Raw genomic sequence first — 20238 nt, forward strand, 5'->3', positions numbered from 1 at the left:
TGTTGCTCATTAACTTCACTGGGTGCCCCGGCCAGAGTAGATTTTGAGAACGGGAGTAAAAACTCTGGGAGTCTTTATCTTCTGTTTCCACACAACACATCATTTTATAAACCCTTACCATGTATGTGTAATTGACAATAACTCGTCAACATTTCCAGCAGAGGTTCTGTTTTTGGGTATGTTTTTGAGGGGGGTTGTGCTCACACCAGAGGTGGGATCCAGCAGGTTCTCACAGGCTCCCGAGAGTAGGTTACTAATTATTTGTGTGTGCTGAGAGGGGGTTACTAATGGGTGATTTTGCCACGTGATTTTTGCCTTAGTTACGCCCTTCCTCTCAGCAGTAGCGCGCAGAACTTGAAGCAGTCTAGCAGGAGGTGCACCAAGGCAGAATTAGCGTGCGTGGCAGCCTGTGCCTGCGTGCATTTGTTTCCCACCCAAGGACCAGCGCAGCGGCTGCGTCCTTGCCACAGTCTCGCCCAGGAATGCCCCGCCCCCGGAATGCCCGGCCACGCCCCCGTCATGCCCCGCCCAGCCCCATTGGCGCTACGCCACAGTTTGAATCCCACCACCATGGGAACCTGTTACTAAAATTTTTGGATACCACCACTGGCTCACACCCTCTCACAAACAAAAGCCCAACGGCAGGCCAACAGACGAATAAATCCACTGGGGACAGGGAGTGAGAATGAAGACATCTTTAGCGGCAGCTCCCTCCTAAATTGTAAAAATCTGCACAGCCAATTGAATCTTGCTGGGAAAGAGCAGGAAAGGAGTCTGTGTTTACCACAGTCCAAAACAAAAAGCCACATAACACTTTACAAAGACCAATAGAAATAATCTCTCCCTGGTCATACTGAGTAGAAACACAGGATGGATTTCTTTCCCTCTCCCTCCCTTTCTCAAGCATATCTGTTCTTGACAAAGCATTGAGACCGTACATACAGGACTAGAAACTTGCAATTTTTCTTTTTAAAAAAGCAGAGCCAAAGTTATCAAGAGACAGCCTTTGCTACGCACCCTGTAGCTGCAATAACTTGGAACAACCACCAGAGATGCTCAATATTTAATAAAGTTTATTTTTGTCAGTTTGATTACTGATTATTTATAGTCAATAAGGGGGGGAAAAACAAGACATTTAAAAACTGTACAAGCCAAACACACCACGGGTTTAAACAGGAGACAGAGGTGAAAAGGAGAGGCGGTGGTTCCAGAGACACCAGGCAATGTGGCTGATTCCAGGTGACCGTGGAAGACGCGTGCAGAACAGACCAATTAAAATTCTTGGCTCTGTACACATTTAAAACTTTGTGCAATTTTAAGTGTCCCACCCTGTGTAACAGGTTTTTTTCCCCCTTTTAAAAAGACTCTGGTCAAGGCCCCTGCCCAAATCTGATCTTGGCACCCTCTGTGCACTTTTTAAAAAATAGGCAACTTAGTTTAAAACAAACAAACAAAAAATTAACTCCCTACAGCAGCTTTTCTTAAAAACAAAAAACCCCTCCTCATCAGTCCTTTTTACAAACCAAGGAAAAAAAATATATTAACATTTTCTAACGAACAAGTCCATTTGTACCTGTACAGAATAAAAAGAGAAGATCCCCCCGCCCCCCACACACAAATCTGGTGAAAGACACTCAAGGGTGTTTTCCTTCCCCACGAGAAGAAAAAAATATGTGCAAAAAATTAATCCCTCTAAGGCAACTTTAGAAGTTTGCTGAACTGAGACAGCTGTAAAAATGGCTTGAGAAAGACAATTTGCTCTTCTAGACCACCTGCGCACGCCAGGAGCCGAGCATGGATGGCGTTCCATTCACTGCCCCTACTCTGTACCAAGTGGCGTTCCTGTAGGCCTCTGATCCCCCTTTCCCAAGGCTATGCAAGTGAACAGTTGTATTTCAACTGCCAGCCAAAAATCCTGTGGTTTCCTGATGACTTGCATTTCAGACCCATTTAAAGCTTGGCTGGACATAAATGGTGGGGGGAGCCCTTTCTTACAAAGTTAGTTCACAGTAGCTGCTGATGGGGGGAGTCCTTTCTTGCAAAGTTAGTTCACAACGGTGGCTGGAAGGTGGTCTCTCTCTTGGATGCCCGCTGGAGATTTGTCCAGCTACGTGACAAGGCAGGGAGTGACCAAATATACAGACACCCTTGTCTCCTGACCTCCAATATGGAAACAAAAGATAACTGTGGAGGATCCGTTTCCCCTCTCCCTCTTGACATAACCTGAACTCTGAGGATTACAAAGTTTTGCTACACACTGCAGTGGCAGGAGATGGAAGGATCGAGCCATAGAACACTGACTCTAAGAACGCACTTGGAGAATTACAGAACTTAGGGTCCAGGCAACACACGCAGATTTCAAAGCCATTTTAGGCCCAAAGCGTTGCTCAGTTAACACTGACATAAAGTAAGGTGCAGGGGGGAAATCAAGGGCCAGCCTTAAACATGGGTTGGGTTCATGCCAATGAACTGAAGTCAGTCTAGAAGAGCAAATACCACCCCAAGGCCTGCATGGCCTACAACCAGGTCATCAGAAGGCTGGACCTGGGCACCATTTGAAGACGTTCTCATGCCAACCCTCAGAATTACAGGTTCAAGTGAATATCCAGACAGAACAGTCAAAATGGCAGCATCTAGGTTTTGGGCCTCCAGTCGGTACCAAACTGGTATGGCACACACAAGCCCTAACAGTAAGAGGGCACAACACAGAGAAGGACTCTCCTTGCGACAGCGAGAGCCGCTTCTACCTGTTTCTTTGTCTGAATGAATAATATCCACATGGAGAATTTTTCTAACACAGTTTTGCCCACTGGATGTTTTGGTAATGCTTCGGGTCACGATCCACCAACTTACACAGCAGCCAAGGTGTAGCACCTGGTATCTTAGCTGCTGACTTCCCCCAAATTTTGTCCCCTCCACAGCCAGCGTAAGAGAGGGGACTCAAACAAGAACACCACTTAGATGGCGGCCAAGAATTGGAGAGAAACGGTGTCATGAGTTTCTGCTAGTTTGTCAGTTGTTTGAAACGTGGGGGGCTGTGACTGCCCCTTCCCGGATCAATAGTTGCATATCGAGTTCTCTCAAAACAGCTGGCTTTGGTTTGACGTAGTGATCAGAGACAGACTTCAAGTCAGTATCTGCCAAAGGTGTGCACCAACAGGTATATGTGCAGGGGAAGGGAACCCCTTGTCTGGAGATGTCCCAGCCAATTCTACTTCACTTGATTTCTTGTGCAAGCCAGTCCTCCCAACAGGAGTCACTGATAGAGAAGGTAACTCTTGAGGGATTCGGGAAGCGGCAGCTCGGGGATCTCATTCAACCGATCCTTGCCCAGCGCGAGGCGCACGGAACGCCGGCACAGATCCATCAGAGGCAGAGGCTCAGCTGCAGAAGGGAGCAGAGACAAGAAGCCATTAAGTTGTGCAATTAAAACTGGAAGAGATAAGTTGCTAGCCCACCCCAACCACAAATGCACTGGATACCTTTTGGCAAATCACTAAACCCTCAGTTGACTCAGCTACAGAATGGTCAATGAAGAAGAAGAAGAGTTTGGATTTTTATCCCCCCTTTCTCTCCTGGAGACTCAAAGGGGCTTACAATCTCCTTGCCCTTCCCCGCTCACAACAAACACCCTGTGAGGTAGGTGGGGCTGAGAGAGCTCCAAGAAGCTGTGACTAGCCCAAGATCACCCAGCTGGCATGTGTGAGAGTGTACAGGCTAATCTGAATTCCCCAGATAAGCCTCCACAGCTCAGGTGGCAGAGCTGGGAATCAAACCCGGTTCCTCCAGATTAGATACATGAGCTCTTAACCTCTTACGCCACTGCTGCTACAAAGGAAGAAGAGTTTGGATTTATACCCCACCTTTCTCTCTACAACACACAGGTGTGACAGGCAGGTGAGGCTGAAAAAGCTGTGACTGGCTCAGGGTCACCCAGAAGGAATGCAGGAGTGGGGAAACAAATCTGTTTTGCCAAATAAAGAGTCTGCCACTCAGGTGTAGGAGTGGTGAATCAAACCAAGATTAGATTCTACCTGCTCGTAACCACTACATCACATTCATCCATTAAAGTCCATATTTTCTGCTCAGACTGGCAGGAGCTCCCCAGGGTTCCTGGAAAAGGTCTTTCACGTGACCTACTACATGGTCCTTCCAACTGGAGATGCCAGGAATTGAACATGGGACCTCTTGCATGCCAAGGAGATGCTCTGCCACTGACCCATGGTTCCTTCTGACAATCCCAATCCGATTTCTCTGCTCTTGGCAGGACATGTGAGATTTGGGCCTAGCCCAGCAATCGCTCTGCAATTAGTTTCATAGCTCTGGAATTTAAACGCGTTTCTGCACAGTTCTTACTTCCACTACACACCAGTGTAGCAAACAGCTCTGGAGCGGCAACATACAAGCCAGACCAAATCCGGAGCCAGCTGCGAGGGTTGGCTGTTGCCAGATACAGAGCTGAGTCCCACAGCAGAGTTCTAGGATTGCATCCTGTTCTCAAAGGTTTCCTGAAAGAGCTTCTACAGGCAGGACACCTGCAGGCCGCCCTGAGCCGAGGACGTCACGGAGAAGGGCCATAAAAACTCCTTTCTCTGGGCAAGCTTCACTACAGTGACCGGTTTCCAGCTGCAGCTTCCTCCCCAGACAGATTTTCCACTGAGGTAGTTCAAGACATGAGCCTTGATCAGAAATGACCGCAGTTCCAGCTTGGAAAAGGAAAAAAGGCTGCAGGCTTTTGAAACATGAAGTCATTGGTGAAACGAGATCTCACATCCACCGGAGAGGCCATGCCAGCAAAACATTCAAACATTAGCGTGTCAATACCAACGGTTCCCGTAGAGCTGGACCAATTCAGCTGGGAAGCCAATGCAAGACTATGGTGGAGGGCAAAGTTATACGGGAGATTTTGGACAGGCTAACACAGAATGCTTGGCCCCAGAATATATCGCTGATCTGTGGCCATTACAGCCCAGGATGTATTGATGGCTTTAAAAAAGACGATCAAGGAAATTCATGGAGGAAAACTATCGCGGCCAACAGCCACTCCAAGTGGAACCTCCATACTCAGAGCCAATCTACCTTAGAAAGCCAGCTGCCAGCTAGTGCCTTCATGCCCTCCTTTGTGGGGGAAGAGGCTTGGGCTTAATCCAGCCCCAAGGGCCCTTCCGGTGGACCCCTCTGCCACTCAGGCAAACAGCTCAGCTGCAGAATCGAGACGAACCCCCTTCCTGCTCCAGAAACAAGGTTGCTTAAGCACTTCTGCCAAAACCCATTTGTAATTTGCTAGAGACCAATAAAAGTCAATATGTTCACTTAAGTGTTTACAGCTGGGACAAACTGGGAACAGAAATGAGATCGTGCCACACACCAAGGGTGGGGGGAGAGGAGAGAAAGCTGAAAAGCAGATGGGCCTGCAAGATCTGGAAGACCAGGCGATTATCGAGTCATGCTCAAGGCCCTGGACTCTGCCCACAAACCCTTCCTTGTCGTTAACAAGAGTTCCCTCTGCCATGTGAAGATAAACAGGCGAGGCCCAGGAACCTTTTGAGAGGAACTGGAAAAAATAAAGTCAACTGAAAAGAAGTCCTCAATCATCACTGAAGTCCAGGCATAGTTTTTTTTAGCAAGTTAACACCTGAATTCACATCTTATTTAGCTAAGCTTTTTGCTTCAGGACATCCTACGTTGTTTTTGCATGATGCTCTGGCCACATCTCTCTTGTCTGGAGGACCAGTTGAGAGCAAGAAATCATTTAGGGAGGCAACAGGAGCCTCCTCTTGAGATAATTATGGGGACATTTGAATTCTAAGCAAGTTCCAACTTCTTTTTAAGATCCAGCCTTTCAACAGCAAAGCTTTTTCTGACCTGCGTTGCCTGATTTGCCCTTCCACATTATTGGGAGATTCAGAAGGGACCATCACTGTCAAAAACACCAACATTTCCCCATCTAACATAAACTGAAAAGCCTCTGGATATGGACCGGACCAGTTCTGTAGAGTATTTTATACGTTGTTTGAACTTGCTTATGAATTCACCCGTACCCAAGAATATGAGACAGCTCAAAACCATGCTGGTTATAAGGAAGCAAAGACAGAACAGCAAGTCACACAGAGACCCAAAGGAAGCCTCTTTTGAGGCCAAGAACTTAGGGGGGCTCACAAGAGCTGTAATTTCTCACAGCACATTCTTCTCTGCCAAAGAATTTGAGTATGTGAAAATGAAATGCACTCCCACATTTAAAGCTTTAAAAGATAATAGTGAAAGTGCTTCAAATTTGGGAAATACCATTCTGTAAATCTGGCTAAACTGACCATCCACCAATACATTATCTATTCCAGGTTTCCACTGCAAAGCAACCACTGTTTTGATCTTCTTTTCCTATAATGGACTATGCACACACAAGCCAGAAATAAAATACTTACGGTCAAGCCCATTCAAGTATCGCATCTTAATTTCACAGTGGCCCCAGACAGCGCTCACAACTGGGTACAGCTTTTTCCCTTTGAGTCCTCGAAAAGCAACGCCCATATATTGCCCGTCCACAATGAAGCTTAACGTTCCATCGTCCATGTCTAGCACCACCAAGAAAGAGTCCGGCACAATGAAGGTTTCATCTGGCTCTAGAAAAGTTGGGTACGTCTTGCTCGGCTGGTTCTTCCCGTCGTGGTACAGCCGGTTCCGCCCGAGATCCCATCCCCAGGACTCGTGGTTGCTCCCGATCAGAGTTGTGTACCCGACAGAATGTAGGGGGGCATCCGCTGTCGCCACGCCCACCACAGCATGTGTGCCCCGCTGACGCATAGCCCACGTTATCTGCCACACGTGGAGCCCCCGTGTGTACCCCACTTTGCCCCGGATTGCGTCTGTGCTCTGGGCCACCGGATGCCGGTGAAATATCAGCTTGTCATCCTCTTTCACGAAGACGTTGAGCGAGCGGTCATCGTTGTTCCACGAATGCAGCAGCTGGATCTCACGGGAGACGGTGGGCATGTCCAACAGGAGGTCCAGTCGGGTGGGCTTACAGTAGTCCAGTCCTTGGAGTTCATGCTTCAGCGGCCTGTAAGCCGGGTCCCGAATATCCACGGTCTTTATCCCGCCGGTGACCTTCTGCCCCATCCTGCCTGTCACCTATTTATAGACCGCAGGGGCAAGTTCATCAATCGACTTTTGCACTGGCCGTCCCCAGGTGTGTTGGCGTCAAGCGGGGAGAGGCAGGGAAGTTGCCGGGAAACTCTGCCGAGATGCCGCTGCCCGTCAGGGTCCCCTAATGGATGGAAAGAAAAGCAAACCAGAAGAGTTAAACATTAGCAAGAGCACACGGTCTGGCCCCTCCAGAGGAACACACTCTGTTTATCATACCCAGAACTGGTGATTCTCTGCTCCCCCCACCAGTCTATCCTATAGCCTCCCATCGGCCACAACAAAGCAAAACTGGTGCCCACAAGTGGAAGGACGTCTTGGCCAGTCGCTGGCCAACAACTGCAACCCGCCCCTGTACGGAACCCGTTCCGAGATTCTACATTCCGCAAACAAAACACTGATTGTAGTAGAAGCCTGTTGCCTGGGAAATGGGGGGGGCAGGAAGCCACACGCCCTGGTTGCCCGGCAACCGTCCCCAAAGTTCTCCCCATCCATTGCCCTGGCAGAAAGGAGAGGCGGCTACAACTCAGTTTATTTCTACGAATTTGGGGAATTAGCACCTCCTAACACAGCCTGAAAGGTGCTCCTAATTCAATGCCTGAAGGCCAGCCGACTTCTTAGAAACCTGCTCGACGGCTCCCCTCGCCTTCTGTTCACGTCGGGGCTTTTCATTCAACACTTCCACTGGCTGTTGAAGCCTGAATCAAGTCCACATTTTTTTTAAAAAAAGAAAACTCTGCAACATTTCGGATGGCGATACAGACAGCTATTCACTCAAGATTCAGAGGTTCTAACTGCAACATGGAAAATCCGCTAACAGAATGTGGTTGCTTAATGAGTGTATTGTTCCCAAACGGCTTGGGAGAGGAATGGAAGCGGTCTGTCTATGCTTATCCAAGCCACCTAACCTAAGAGCCATCGTGGCATCCTGTGGCGGAGAGTCCCAAGCGCTGCCTGAAGGCTGGAAGCGGCCAAATGCCTCGTTCCAGCAAGGCAGCAGAAGGGCTGTGCTCCGTGCATCTCTAGGTTTGGAAAGCAGGTTCGCTTTTGCAGGGTGGGACAGCAAGAATCATCCGATTCCCTTCTTTTCTGGAACGGGTTCTTTCAGCTTGGCTGAGAAGCCAACCTTTCCTGGCCGCCTGCCCCGCCATGACAAGGCTCCCGTGGGCTTGACGAAGACACAGCTCTGCCGCTTCGATTACACGATCCACGCACTCCGCCCTTCTCCCGGGCGCGTTTATCTTTCTAGCACCAATGCCAGCATCTCTTCCGCATGTGTAAAAGGCCTTCTTCGTGTCAATTCAGACCTTCCCGGAATGGCCTGACTGATTCCAAGTATTTCTCCTTTGTAGATGAGCTCATCTTTTTAAAGCTTAATCTGTAGGACTTCAAACCTGTCTGGAAGTAAAAATGGTCTGCGACTACAGCAGAAAACTGAGGTCTAGGAACTGACTAAGAAGGTGCAGCTGTGGTCCAGTCTTTCACTTCCGTCTGCAAATTAGTATACAAATGAAATATATTAGGCTAGGGGTCTAAGACACAGGTATCAAACTCGCAGCACTCCAGATGTTATGGACTACAGTTCCCATAATCCCGTCAGCATCATGCTGGCAGGGGATGACGGGAACTGTAGTCCATAACATCTGGAGGGCCACGAGTTTGACACTTATGATCTAACGCATTAGACCAGGGGTGTCCAACTCTGGTGCTTCAGGTGTTCATGGACTACAATTCCCATCAGCCTCTGCTATCATGCCAGCAGGGGCTGATGGGAATTGTAGTCCATCAACATCTGAAGCGCTGGAGGTGGACATCTCTGCATTAGACCATTCTCAGCGCAGAAGAACACTTCAAGCTACCCTACATTGAATCAGATCTCTGGTCCCTCGAAGTCAGTATTGTCAACTAAGACTGGCAGCCGCTCTCCAAATCTTTCACATTACCCAAAGCCAGAACCTTAACTGGCAATGCCAGGCAATGAAACTGGGACCTTCCGCATGCCAAGTAAATGCTCTGGTACTGAGCCCCGGCCCGCCGCTGCCTGCTCTTAGATGTACATCCCCCCCCCCCCAAATCCAGTGCACATTTCTTAACCCTGCTGCAAGAGCATGTTTTCCACCCCCACTTCACAATGCAGGGAGCTGCTGCAGTGGTGACGAACCTTTGGCACTCCAGATGTTATGGACTACAATTCCCATCAGCCCCTACCAGCATGTAGTCCATAACATCTGGAGTGCCAAAGGTTCGCCACCACGGTGCTATAGCAACTCAGGGTAAGGCAAAAACTAGAGGGCAACATCTGAGAGGCATCCCCATTGGCCAGCTTGATGAACACCATGGTAATGTTTGGTGCGGGCTTAAAAAATAACATCCAATGAGCGAGATAATGCAGAGTGTTACTCTCCCAGGTGGGCACCCAGAAACTGATGTCGCATTCAGGTTAACACAGACCTTTGTCCACCTGTAGAAAACCTGGTTCTTTCCCTATTTTAATCTACAGCCAAAACGACGCAGCGGTTAACATGTCAGACTAGGAACTGAGAGACCCAGGTTTGAATCCCTGCTGTCCCATGAGATTGCCTTGAGACAGTCACCTGCTCTCAGCCTAGCCTACTTCACAGGGTTGTTGTCAGGGTAAAATGGAGGAAGAGTGATGCAAGCCACGTCTGATCTTCACTGGGGAGAGAGGAAGGGTGCAAGTGGAACAATTAAACCACACACATCACAGGCCAAGGCTGAACCAACATGCACAACAACCACAAAAGACTTGAGTAACTGAAGATGCTCCATCTCGGCAAGACACCCAAGGCAGGTGCTGCACCCAATGAACCAAAGCACCCACAAAACACCAACACAACATGTCCTAGCATGCTCCTAACCCTGGCGAAGAAGCAGATCTTTATCTCCCCACACTCTGGTTTCCAACTGGGCTGTTGCTCCCACCCACCGCGTCACCACGGCTGTTTCCAGCATGGTAAAGTGGTTAAAAGCCATGGACTCTAATCTGGAGAACCGGGTTAGATTCCCCACTTGTCCACATGAGCAGCAGACTCTTATCTGGTGAACCAGATGTGTTTCCGCACTCCTGTGTTCCTGCTGGGTGACTTTGGGCTAGTCAGTTCTCTCAGAACTCTCTCAGCCCCACCTACCTCACGAGATGTCTGTTGTGGGGAGAGCAAAGGAAAGAGTTTGTGAGCCACTTTTCTGCGACTCCTTAAAGGAGAGCAAAGTGGGGTATACATTCGAATGACTCTTCCAGCCAGGCACCGAAAGGACTGGGGAATACCAACCGTGAATGCTCAAATGGTATGCCTCCCAATTGCTCCCCCTTTACAAGAGGCGGGGGAGAACCCTTTTCACACTTTCTCTGCACGGCCAGGGCACAAGATGCAAGGAAAGCTGGCTTGCCTTTGCCCTGGATAGTTTCACATTCCTGCCCTGCTTGGCAGCCCCAGGTTGCAACAGAAGAGTTAGCAATCCAAGCAAGCTCAGAGTCAGAGTTACGGAGTTCCTCCGCTGGGCTCCTCCTGATCAAGAGAGATCCTCCCGAGAGACCACAAGCCGGCAACTGGAGCAAAGTCCTCCACTTCCTGAAGACCTCGTCCTTGCAGATCATCAGCAGAAGATAAACGAGGACCAAAGGGCTCCATGACCGACACGGATACCACAAGGCAGACAGCTCTGCCTTCGGCCTGCTACATACAAGCGGCCTTCTGTACGGCAAAGACTCCAGACCGAAGGGGATTGAGGAGGGGAAAGGGTGGGAACTCGCTTTCTAAGAAAAAAAATACGTTGCTTTAAAACATTTCCTGAAGTGAGGCAATCTCCCAAGGCCCGTGCCAGCAGCCGTCACAACCCTCACGACCAGAATTTCATTTGCCATGGAAAGAAACTGCAGTGATTCAGACCTTGTATAAAACACATCATGTATTTCTGGAGCTAAAAAACAAAACAAGGTACAGAGGGGCTGTGAAAGGGGGCTGGGAGACCCAGGCATGACCAATTGGGTAACCAAGTGACGCTATGAAGCAAAACATCTCATTCCTGCAACTTTTAACATTTTCAGGCATTTGGGTAATTGGCTTCCAAGAATTATTAAGTGCTGAATTCAGACCTCATTGGCAAAGCATCCTTCAAGTAGCTGTTACAGCGAAGGGTATGGATTTGAAGCCGGATTGCTAAGGGGTTATTTTGTCATAAAACTCCCCGGGTGACGGTGTACTAGTCCCTATCTCTCAGTTAGGCCTACTTTGCAGGGCTGTTGCAAGAATACAATGAAGGGAAGAACCATATATGATGCTCTCAGCTGCATGAGAAATGTGCAGGATCAAGAAGAAGAAGAAGAAGAGTTTGGACTTATATCCCCCCTTTCTCTCCTGCAGGAAACTCAAAGGGGCTTACAATCTCCTTGCCCTTCCCCCCTCACAACAAACACCCTGTAAGGTAGGTGGGGCTGAGAGAGCTCCGAGAAGCTGTGACTAGCCCAAGGTCACCCAGCTGGCATGTGTAGGAGTGTACAGGCTAATCTGAATTCCCCAGAGAAGCCTCCACAACTCAAGCGGCAGAGCTGGGAATCAAACCCGGTTCCTCCCGATCAGAGTGCACCTGCTGTTAGCCACTGCTCTTAGCCACTACGCCACTGCTGATCAATAGGTAGATCTCCCTTGTGCAACCACGGTATGAATTTCAACCAACAACAATCACAGATCATTAGATACACACCTGCGTCAAAGGCTACTTCCTCTATCCCACCGGTCACCTGAGTATCACTACCTTAAGCGACCAAGGAATAAAATGCCCGTTTTCCCATTGATGATGTCCCTCCCATTTAAGTTCTTCGGGACAAAGGAAGTTGGCCGCAACAGGCAGAGAAAAACCTGCTCCTCCACACATGCAAGAAACCCACTCATTTATGCATGCGCGGCTATTGAGAACAGATGACTGACAGGAAGAGAGAAACACTCATATTTCCTGGAAGCCCCATCAGCAATGCAACACACACACACACACACACACACACAGAGAGAGAGAGAGAGAGAGAGAGAGTAACACAAACACTGGCAGGAAGCGTGCAAGCCCTCCCAGGTGAGTTCCAACTGACTCCTCTTCTCTAGCTAACATAATACAGGCACCGTCCCAAGTGAGTCGCAGCCGGCAGCAGAGAAGTCTACCAGGGCAAAAACCTGAGGTCCAGCCAAACCCTGTTTCCATCTGTTAAGAGAGGCCAACCGTTCCTTTAAGCAGGCTGTATGCAAGCCATGAAAATGCTTCCTCTTTTGCATGCAGCCTCTGGTAATCAGACGTAGTACTTCTGGGCATAGAGAGGATCTATCTACGGGTAGGAATTAGAGCTACCGCGAACCTGTTAAAGCCTTTAAATAATGTATTGCTGAAGGCTTCCACGGCCGGAATCACTAGGCGCAGTGGTGGCGAACCTTTGGCACTCCAGATGTTATGGACTACAATCCCCATCAGCTCATTGGCCATGCTGGCAGGGGCTGATGGGATATCGAATCCATAACATGGCGATGGGATTCGCTCCTGCAACTGAGAATGAAGATCCTCTGAAGATGCCAGCCACAGATGCAGGCGAAACGTCAGGAGAAAATGCTACTGAAATGCGGCCATGCAACCTAGAAAACCCACCACCCACCACCTTTAAATATTCTTTTTTATAAACACTGAAGTGCAGTCTGTTAGCTCAAACCAGAATTTATTTTAGTCTAGCGTCCCATTTACCAGAAGGGTCCATCCAATGCTTTCGATATGCCCTTAAGATGAGCTCGAAGGCAATCTCCTCACCACCACAGCAACAGCGATCCAAAGGTACACTGTCTCCACAGCTGGAGGTTTGACCTCCATCATACACGTGCTTATTTTCCACGAGGTGTGCCACAGTTAATTGGGGACTGAAGGTCACTGGCCTCATTGAATTGCATTTGACTATCTACCCCTGGAAAACCCTTCTCCACAGACATCATACGAAAACATGACATGGTTCCCAAGCAAACGTACTCCGCTGGATTTCCCCTCCCTTCAGGAAATCCGTTCTGCTGAGGGGGGAAAAACCCCGTGGGAAAAGGAGATGTGATCAAAGCATCCGTAATGCAGCTAATCATTTCCAAATTGATCTATTTGATTGCACGTATGTGACAAGCAAGACCTCACCATTTGCACACTGGGATTTCATAACTGTGGAGCAATGCAACTCACAGTATGTCTGCATTCCTGGGGGAGGCAACAGTACAAACAGCTGTGTTTTTCACAAGGGCCAGAGAATCCACACACCCCATGAAATGCAGAGTTGGGCTTTTTCTGTACATGAGGGATGCTGCAGGGTTGTCGCCAAACGGCAGAGCACCTTGAGGAGGCAGAGGCCGAGTTTGGCATCTCCACCTCAACCATCTTAGGACCCAAGTGCTGGGAAAGGCCTCGCAGCCAGAGACTTCGGAGAATGGCAGCAGGGAACAGATTGTATAGGAAGGGCTGCCAGCTCTAGGGTGGGAAATATCTAGTGACTTAAGAGGTGGAACCTAAAGAGAACTGGGTTTGGAGAGGGGGAAGGACTATAAGGCCATAGAGACCACCGTCTAAAATGGTCCTTCTCTCCAGGTGAATGAATCTCTATTGCCTGGAGGTCAGCTATTAAGAGCGGGGAATTTGGAGGCTGGTAGCCCCACTTATGGGCCAACGGCCTGAACAGCTGGCTGGTTCAAATGAACATAATCCCTTGCATAAAACTGGAACGAAGGCAGCTCATCATCATCAGGATTCTAAGTACATAGACCACTTTTTCAAGGCATGGGTGCAGAGGCGTAGAAGGGGGAAAAGCACCCAGTGCACTGGTGCGTCTTCTGCCCTGCCGGAACATCCGCGTCCTGCCCAGAATGCCTTGCCCCGGTGCTGTGCCCCGGAACTGCATCTCTGCAATGGGTGAGACATCAAGGGCCCCTTCTCCATGTAGGCTTTACACCGGGGTGTCCAACTCTGGTGCTTCAGATGTTCATGGACTACAATTCCCATCAGCCAATTGGCCATGCCAGCAGGGGCTGATGGGAATTGTAGTCCATGAACATCTGGGCACCAGAGTTGGACACCTCTGCTTTACACTGAGCACCAGCTCGGGAATTGTAGTCCATGAACATCTGAAGCACCAGAGTTGGACACCTCTGCTTTACACCGAGCACCAGCTCGGGAATTGTAGTCCATGAACATCTGGGCTTTTCAGAGTTGGACACCTCTGCTTTACACCGAGCACCAGCTCGGGAATTGTAGTCCATGAACATCTGGGCACCAGAGTTGGACACCTCTGCTTTACACTGAGCACCAGCTCGGGAATTGTAGTCCATGAACATCTGGGCACCAGAGTTGGACACCTCTGCTTTACACCGAGCACCAGCTCGGGAATTGTAGTCCATGAACATCTGGGCACCAGAGTTGGACACCTCTGCTTTACACTGAGCACCAGCTCGGGAATTGTAGTCCATGAACATCTGGGCACCAGGGTTGGCCACCTCTGCTTTACACCGAACACCAGCTGCGGGGTGTAGTCCATGAACATCTGAAGCACCAGAGTTGGACACCTCTGCTTTACACCGAGCACCAGCTCGGGAATTGTAGTCCATGAACATCTGAAGCACCAGAGTTGGACACCTCTGCTTTACACCGAGCACCACAGACCCTCCAAAGAGACATTGTGACAATTGCACCCAGGAACATTGGCATGCTGACCACTCCGGTACTTCCTGGGGACTACAGCCACCCAGCCCTAGCCCCTTATCACCTTCCAAGCACCCCAAAATAATGATCTGACCACTTGTGAAACTGGATCGTAGGATGGAACCTGCCACACGAGAGCTACAACAAACCCGAGTGGTGCTTGCGCAGAGCGGTTCTATTTGAGGGCACTTTATATGATTCAAACATTCATGAACGGCAGATTTTGCTTTCTGCATTCTTGCATTTTACTATTTTATGTATCCTGATTATATTGCAAGCCACCTCAGGAAATAAGGCAGCTAATAAAGGTGTCAAATAAATAAAATACATTTGCAGGACTGGCTCCAAGAAGCATCAGCATCAGGTCCGTCAGCGGCGTCCATCCCAGAGGGCCAGGGCGAGCAGCAAAATGGGCAGTGAGATCACTCCCAAGACAGGAAGGTGGCCTCCAGCTAATTCAGCACTCCCACACACGAACACACACACAATGCCTTTCTTCCCGGACCCAGGTGGAACCGCACACAGCTGGTCTGGAAGCAGCTCAGAGCCGACTAGTGGGGAACTCTGCGCTGGACTGCCAAAAGCCTCCAGCTAGCCTGGGGTATCATCTGGGTGATGGCAGGAAGAGAGATGTGTGCTGGCATGCTGCTTCACAAATGTCTGGGGGATGTTCACCTCCCTAGCTGCTGTATAGGCACACTCCTTGTGTTGTTTATGCATCATTTCAGGGCTGGCGTGGCATAGTGGTTACAGCAGAGGTGTCCAGCTCTGGCACCCCAGATGTTCATGGACTACGATTCCTATCAGTCCCTGCCAAATGGCCATGTTGGCAGGGGCTGATGAAATAAATGATCCATAATTTATCAGCCAGAGTTGGACACTCCTGGGTTAGAGTTTCAGATTAGAACAGGGGTCCCCAAACTACGGCCCGGGGGCCAAATGTGGCCCCCTGAAGGCATTTATCCGGCCCGCCAGGCATGGCGGCGATGGCTCCATTCATGTGCAGTGGGGGCTCGAGGGAGAGGAGGAACCGGCCCCAACGGCTGTTGATTGCAGTTACATGATGGCACCCCCAAATCTCCATGAATTTTCTGACCCAGAGTTGGAAACCTAACGTAGCCAACGCCTGCTGCACCCTTCCCTCTCGGCTCTCCATGTGTGTGCTCTCAGGCTTTCTGTTCCACCTCACTCCCATTGGCATCAGCCAGGCTGGCCCGAATCGCTGGCTGGCTGCTAGGGAGAAAGAACCCAGGAAGATACCTGATCCTGGGTTAGATGGAATGTTCATTGGGAAAGTTCTGCTTTTACAGGGGAAGGTATTCCACAGCCTCCCCAACAATATTTGGAGCCCACCCTGTACTTGACATACTTTGGTCACTGTTCTAAAAATAGACCATGACCGAAAGGCTGAAAGGTGAAATCAAACATTTTACAATCATTTGTGCATAGGAATTTGTTCATAGTTTTTTTTTAGTCCGGCCCTCCAACAGTCTGAGGGACACTGAACTGGCCCCCTGTTTAAAAAGTTTGGGGACCCCTGGATTAGAACATAAGAAAGAGCCTGCTGAATCAGACGAGAGTCCATCTAGTCCAGCTCTCCTCTACTCGCAGTGGCCCACCAGGTGCCTTTGGGAGCTCACCTGCAGGATCTTGGCTGCTTCTGCTGCTGCTGCTCGAGCACCTGGTCTACTAAGGCATTTGCAACCTCAGATCAAGAAGGATCCAAGATTGGTAGCCATAGATCGACTTCTCCTCCATAAATCTGTCCAAGCACTTTTAAAAAGTTATCCAGGTTAGTGGCCATCACCACCTCCTGTGGCAGCATCTTCCAAACACGATCGTGTGTTGTGTGAAGAAATGTTTCCTTTTATTAGTCCTAATTCTTCCCCCCAGCATTTTCAATTAGGAGCAGAAACTTTTTATTAGGAACTTTTCAATTAGGAGCAGGAACTGAGAGGTTCGACTCCCCCCTTTGCTGCAGAAGATCTCCAGGTGAAACTCGAGGTTGTCACAATTTCACAGTTTAACTTACCCTTATGGGCAGTGACGTGAAACAGAATATTTTCCAATGCTTCTGTTTCTCAGGGATAATTTCAAATGCAGTCTTTATCTGCAGTGGCGTTGTGCTGCATCTTGTCATCTGGGCTAAATGTGGGGTTAGAAGTACGGACAAACCCAGCAGTATCTATGCCTGGTGCGTTCGCCTTCCTTGTTTCATGTGTGGGTTCTGCCATCAAGTCGCAACAGACTTTTCCAGAGAAGCTATGAAAGCACTTAACCCAACAAAGCAAAATAAAGAGAGTGCAGAGGTTTCAATTAGAGCAAAATCAACAACCATCTGACTCAGGGCATTAAATATTCCCCGAAGCCGAGGAGAACCAAAGTGCCTGCGCTCCACCCTCAGAACGCCAAGCAAACTGCTTCGAAGTCGAGATTCAAAGGCGAGGAGCAGTGGAGAAGAAGGCCTGCCTTTTCTTGATTGTAGTGGTTAAAAGCTGGTGGGTTCTAATCTGGAGAACTGGGTTTGATTCCCCACTCCTCCACCTGAGTGGCAGAGGCTTATCTGGTGAACCAGATGTGTTTCCACACTCCTTCATTCCTGCTGGGTGACCTTGGGCTAGTCACAGTTCTCTCAGAACTCTCTCAGCCCCACCTACCTCACAAGGTGTCTGTTGTGGGGAGAGGAAAGGAAAGGAGCTTGTAGGCCACCTTGAGTCTCCTTGCAGGAGAGAAAGGTGGGGTATAAATCCAAACCTTCTTCTTCTTCATGCAGGCATATAAGTCTGCATGTGGAGCAGCAGTGGCGTAGGAGGTTAAGAGCTCGTGTATCTAATCTGGAGGAACCGGGTTTGATTCCCCGCTCTGCCGCCTGAGCTGTGGAGGCTTATCTGAGGAATTCAGATTAGCCTGTGCACTCCCACACATGCCAGCTGGGTGACCTTGGGCTAGTCACAGCTTCTGAATCTCTCAGCCCCACCCACCTCACAGGGTGTTTGTTGTGAGGGCAAGGGCAAGAGATAAGTAAGCCTTTGAGTCTCCTGCAGGAGAGAAAGGGGGGATATAAATCCAAACTCTTCTTCCTCTTCTCTTCTAAGTCATCTTGGCAAGAGGGGAGGGACAGAACCAGGCTGACGAGGTTCTCCCCATGTTGGCAGGTGGACCTTTAGGTCCCCAGATGCAAGCCGTTTGGCGAATTACAGCTCAGGAGCTCTGCACAGAAATAAAGCAGCCACTGGAATAATTTTTAAGCAGCTCTGCTCGTTTTTCTAAGCCTTTTCCAGGTGATGCCTAAATTGGCTTCTGAAATCCAGGTGTACCAACAGGAGGAGGTGGGAAATGCATTCCACACAGCTCACTCGTAGAGGGAAGGAAGGAAGTGGTGTGAGCTGTCCACCCTTTACGGAGACAATTCTCAGGGTGAAGTGTGGGAACTCGCTGAGTCAGGACTGCAGAGGCTGCCCCGGAATAATTAAGCTGAATGGCAGGGTGTTAGCAGGCATGACACTCGAATATCTATTTTGCATAATTTGATCTGGCTGTGATCCTCGTGGGAAGCATACCGCCCCTCCAAGTGCGGTTGTTCAGTCACCTGCCTGGCAAATCAGCCTCGAAAGCCATGAGGACCAGGAACTTGCTTTCATAAAACTGGAAGCACAGTTCTGCCCCTGACATCCCAAGTGGTGTTTGCATGTTGAGAGCCAGCGGGGTGTAGTGGTTAAGAGCAGGTGCACTCTAATCTGGAGAACCAGGTTTGATTCCCCTTGATTCCCATAGGAACATAAGAACAAGCCAGCTGGATCAGACCAGAGTCCATCTAGTCCAGCTCTTTGCTACTTGCAGTGGCCCACCAGGTGCCTTTGGGAGCTCACGTGCAGGATGTGAAAGCAATGGCCTTCTGCTGCTCCTGAGCACCTGGTCTGCTAAGGCATTTGCAATCTCAGATCAAGGAGGATCAAGATTGGTAGCCATAAATCAACTTCTCCTCCATAAATCTGTCCAAGCCCCCTTTAAAGCCATCCAGGTTAGTGGCCATCACCACCTCCTGTGGCAGCATCTTCCGAACACCAATCATACGTTGCGTGAAGAAGTGTTTCCTTTTATTAGTCCTAATTCTTCCCCCCTAGCATTTTCAATGAATGCCCCCTGGTTCTAGTATTGTGAGAAAGAGAGAAAAATTTCTCTCTGTCAACATTTTCTACCCCATGCATAATTTTATAGATTTGATAGACTTCAAATCATAGACTTCCTGGGTTGGATTCCCCTGCTACTTGAGCTGTGGAGACTTATCTGGGGAACCAGATTAGCTTGTGCACTCCAACACATGTCAGTGGCTTGGAATTGTTTTGGGCTAGCCACAGTTCTTCAGTGCTCTCTCTGCCCCACCCACCGCCCAGGATGTTTACTGGGAGGAGAAGGGAAAGGAGTTTGAAAGCCCCTTTGAGTCTCCTTACAGGAGGGAAAAGGGGGGGGGGGGAATATAAATCCAAACTCTGGTTCTTCTCAGTCAGAGGCAGCAAAACAGGCTAAGAAGTTGGTGGCAACCAGCACAAACAGAGATTTACATCTGATTGCCCCATTACATTTTATAACATTCCAGCCCACCCTTACGAAACTGGACCCGAGGGAGGGTTACAATGATAAAAGCATACAATTAAAACCATAATGCCCCACCGAGGTCAAAAGCCCACCTGAGCAGCACTACCAGACGCACCTTGAGGGGTCTCAGCAAAATGGCAACCATCCCAACAGCTTCAGGAAGGCTGTTCCATAAACCAGGAACAGCCCCGAGGCCAACGGCAGCTCTATTTTTAGGTTCCTTGCATCCACTACCATTAGAAAGGCAAGCCATCTTCCTTTCCACAGAGGCATGCCCCGCAAACAGCCAAGCCTCGATTTCGCACAGCTAATCTGGCACCATCTGAGCAAATGCCACCACCCCACACAGAAGCGTGCTCTTCAGCTCGAACACACACACACACACACAAAACTTACACAGCCGAGAATCTTTTTGCTTGTTATATCAGATGCCAGGCAGGCACCACAGTGTACCAGGCAGACCTCGATGTGCTGTGAAGCGCAAAGCCCAGTCCGTTTTCCAGGGGCTGGAAGGGGAATACGATGAGATGGCAGCTCTGCTCGGAGCAGCCAATAATGCCTTGTTCTCGTTGTGGTTTTTTTAGGCCAAGCAAGCAAGCTTAAAGTGGAGAAGTGGCGTCCCGTCTCCTCTTTGCCAGCCCAGCAACGGAAGCGACTCACCTAAGATGGTATCAGTGGTTAGGTCTGGCTGCGATGCTTCCTCTGAAAGCAAAAATTTGACCCGAATGGTTTCACTGGCAGCAAAAACTCATTTTCAATCTAGCAGAATTACCGTCCAGAGGA

At 49.4% G+C, this 20238-nt stretch overlaps 1 protein-coding gene across 2 annotated transcripts in view; it reads right to left on the reverse strand.

Annotated features, from left to right (window-relative positions):
* Window positions 1–1051: 1051 nt before the first annotated feature.
* The window catches only part of SPSB1 (splA/ryanodine receptor domain and SOCS box containing 1), a 43936-nt gene continuing 24749 nt past the window's right edge, over window positions 1052–20238 (reverse strand). For both annotated transcript variants that reach the window (XM_048519561.1, XM_048519562.1), the window contains exons 2-3: window positions 6423–7264; window positions 1052–3384 (exon numbers count right to left, since the gene is read on the reverse strand). In XM_048519561.1, the coding sequence (XP_048375518.1) occupies window positions 3257–3384; window positions 6423–7116 (822 nt within the window). In that variant the 5' untranslated portion in view covers window positions 7117–7264 and the 3' untranslated portion in view covers window positions 1052–3256. The remainder of the gene's footprint in view (window positions 3385–6422; window positions 7265–20238) is intronic.

This window comes from Sphaerodactylus townsendi, linkage group LG16, assembly GCF_021028975.2.
Source record: "Sphaerodactylus townsendi isolate TG3544 linkage group LG16, MPM_Stown_v2.3, whole genome shotgun sequence".
Classification (NCBI taxonomy): Eukaryota; Metazoa; Chordata; class Lepidosauria; order Squamata; family Sphaerodactylidae; genus Sphaerodactylus; species Sphaerodactylus townsendi.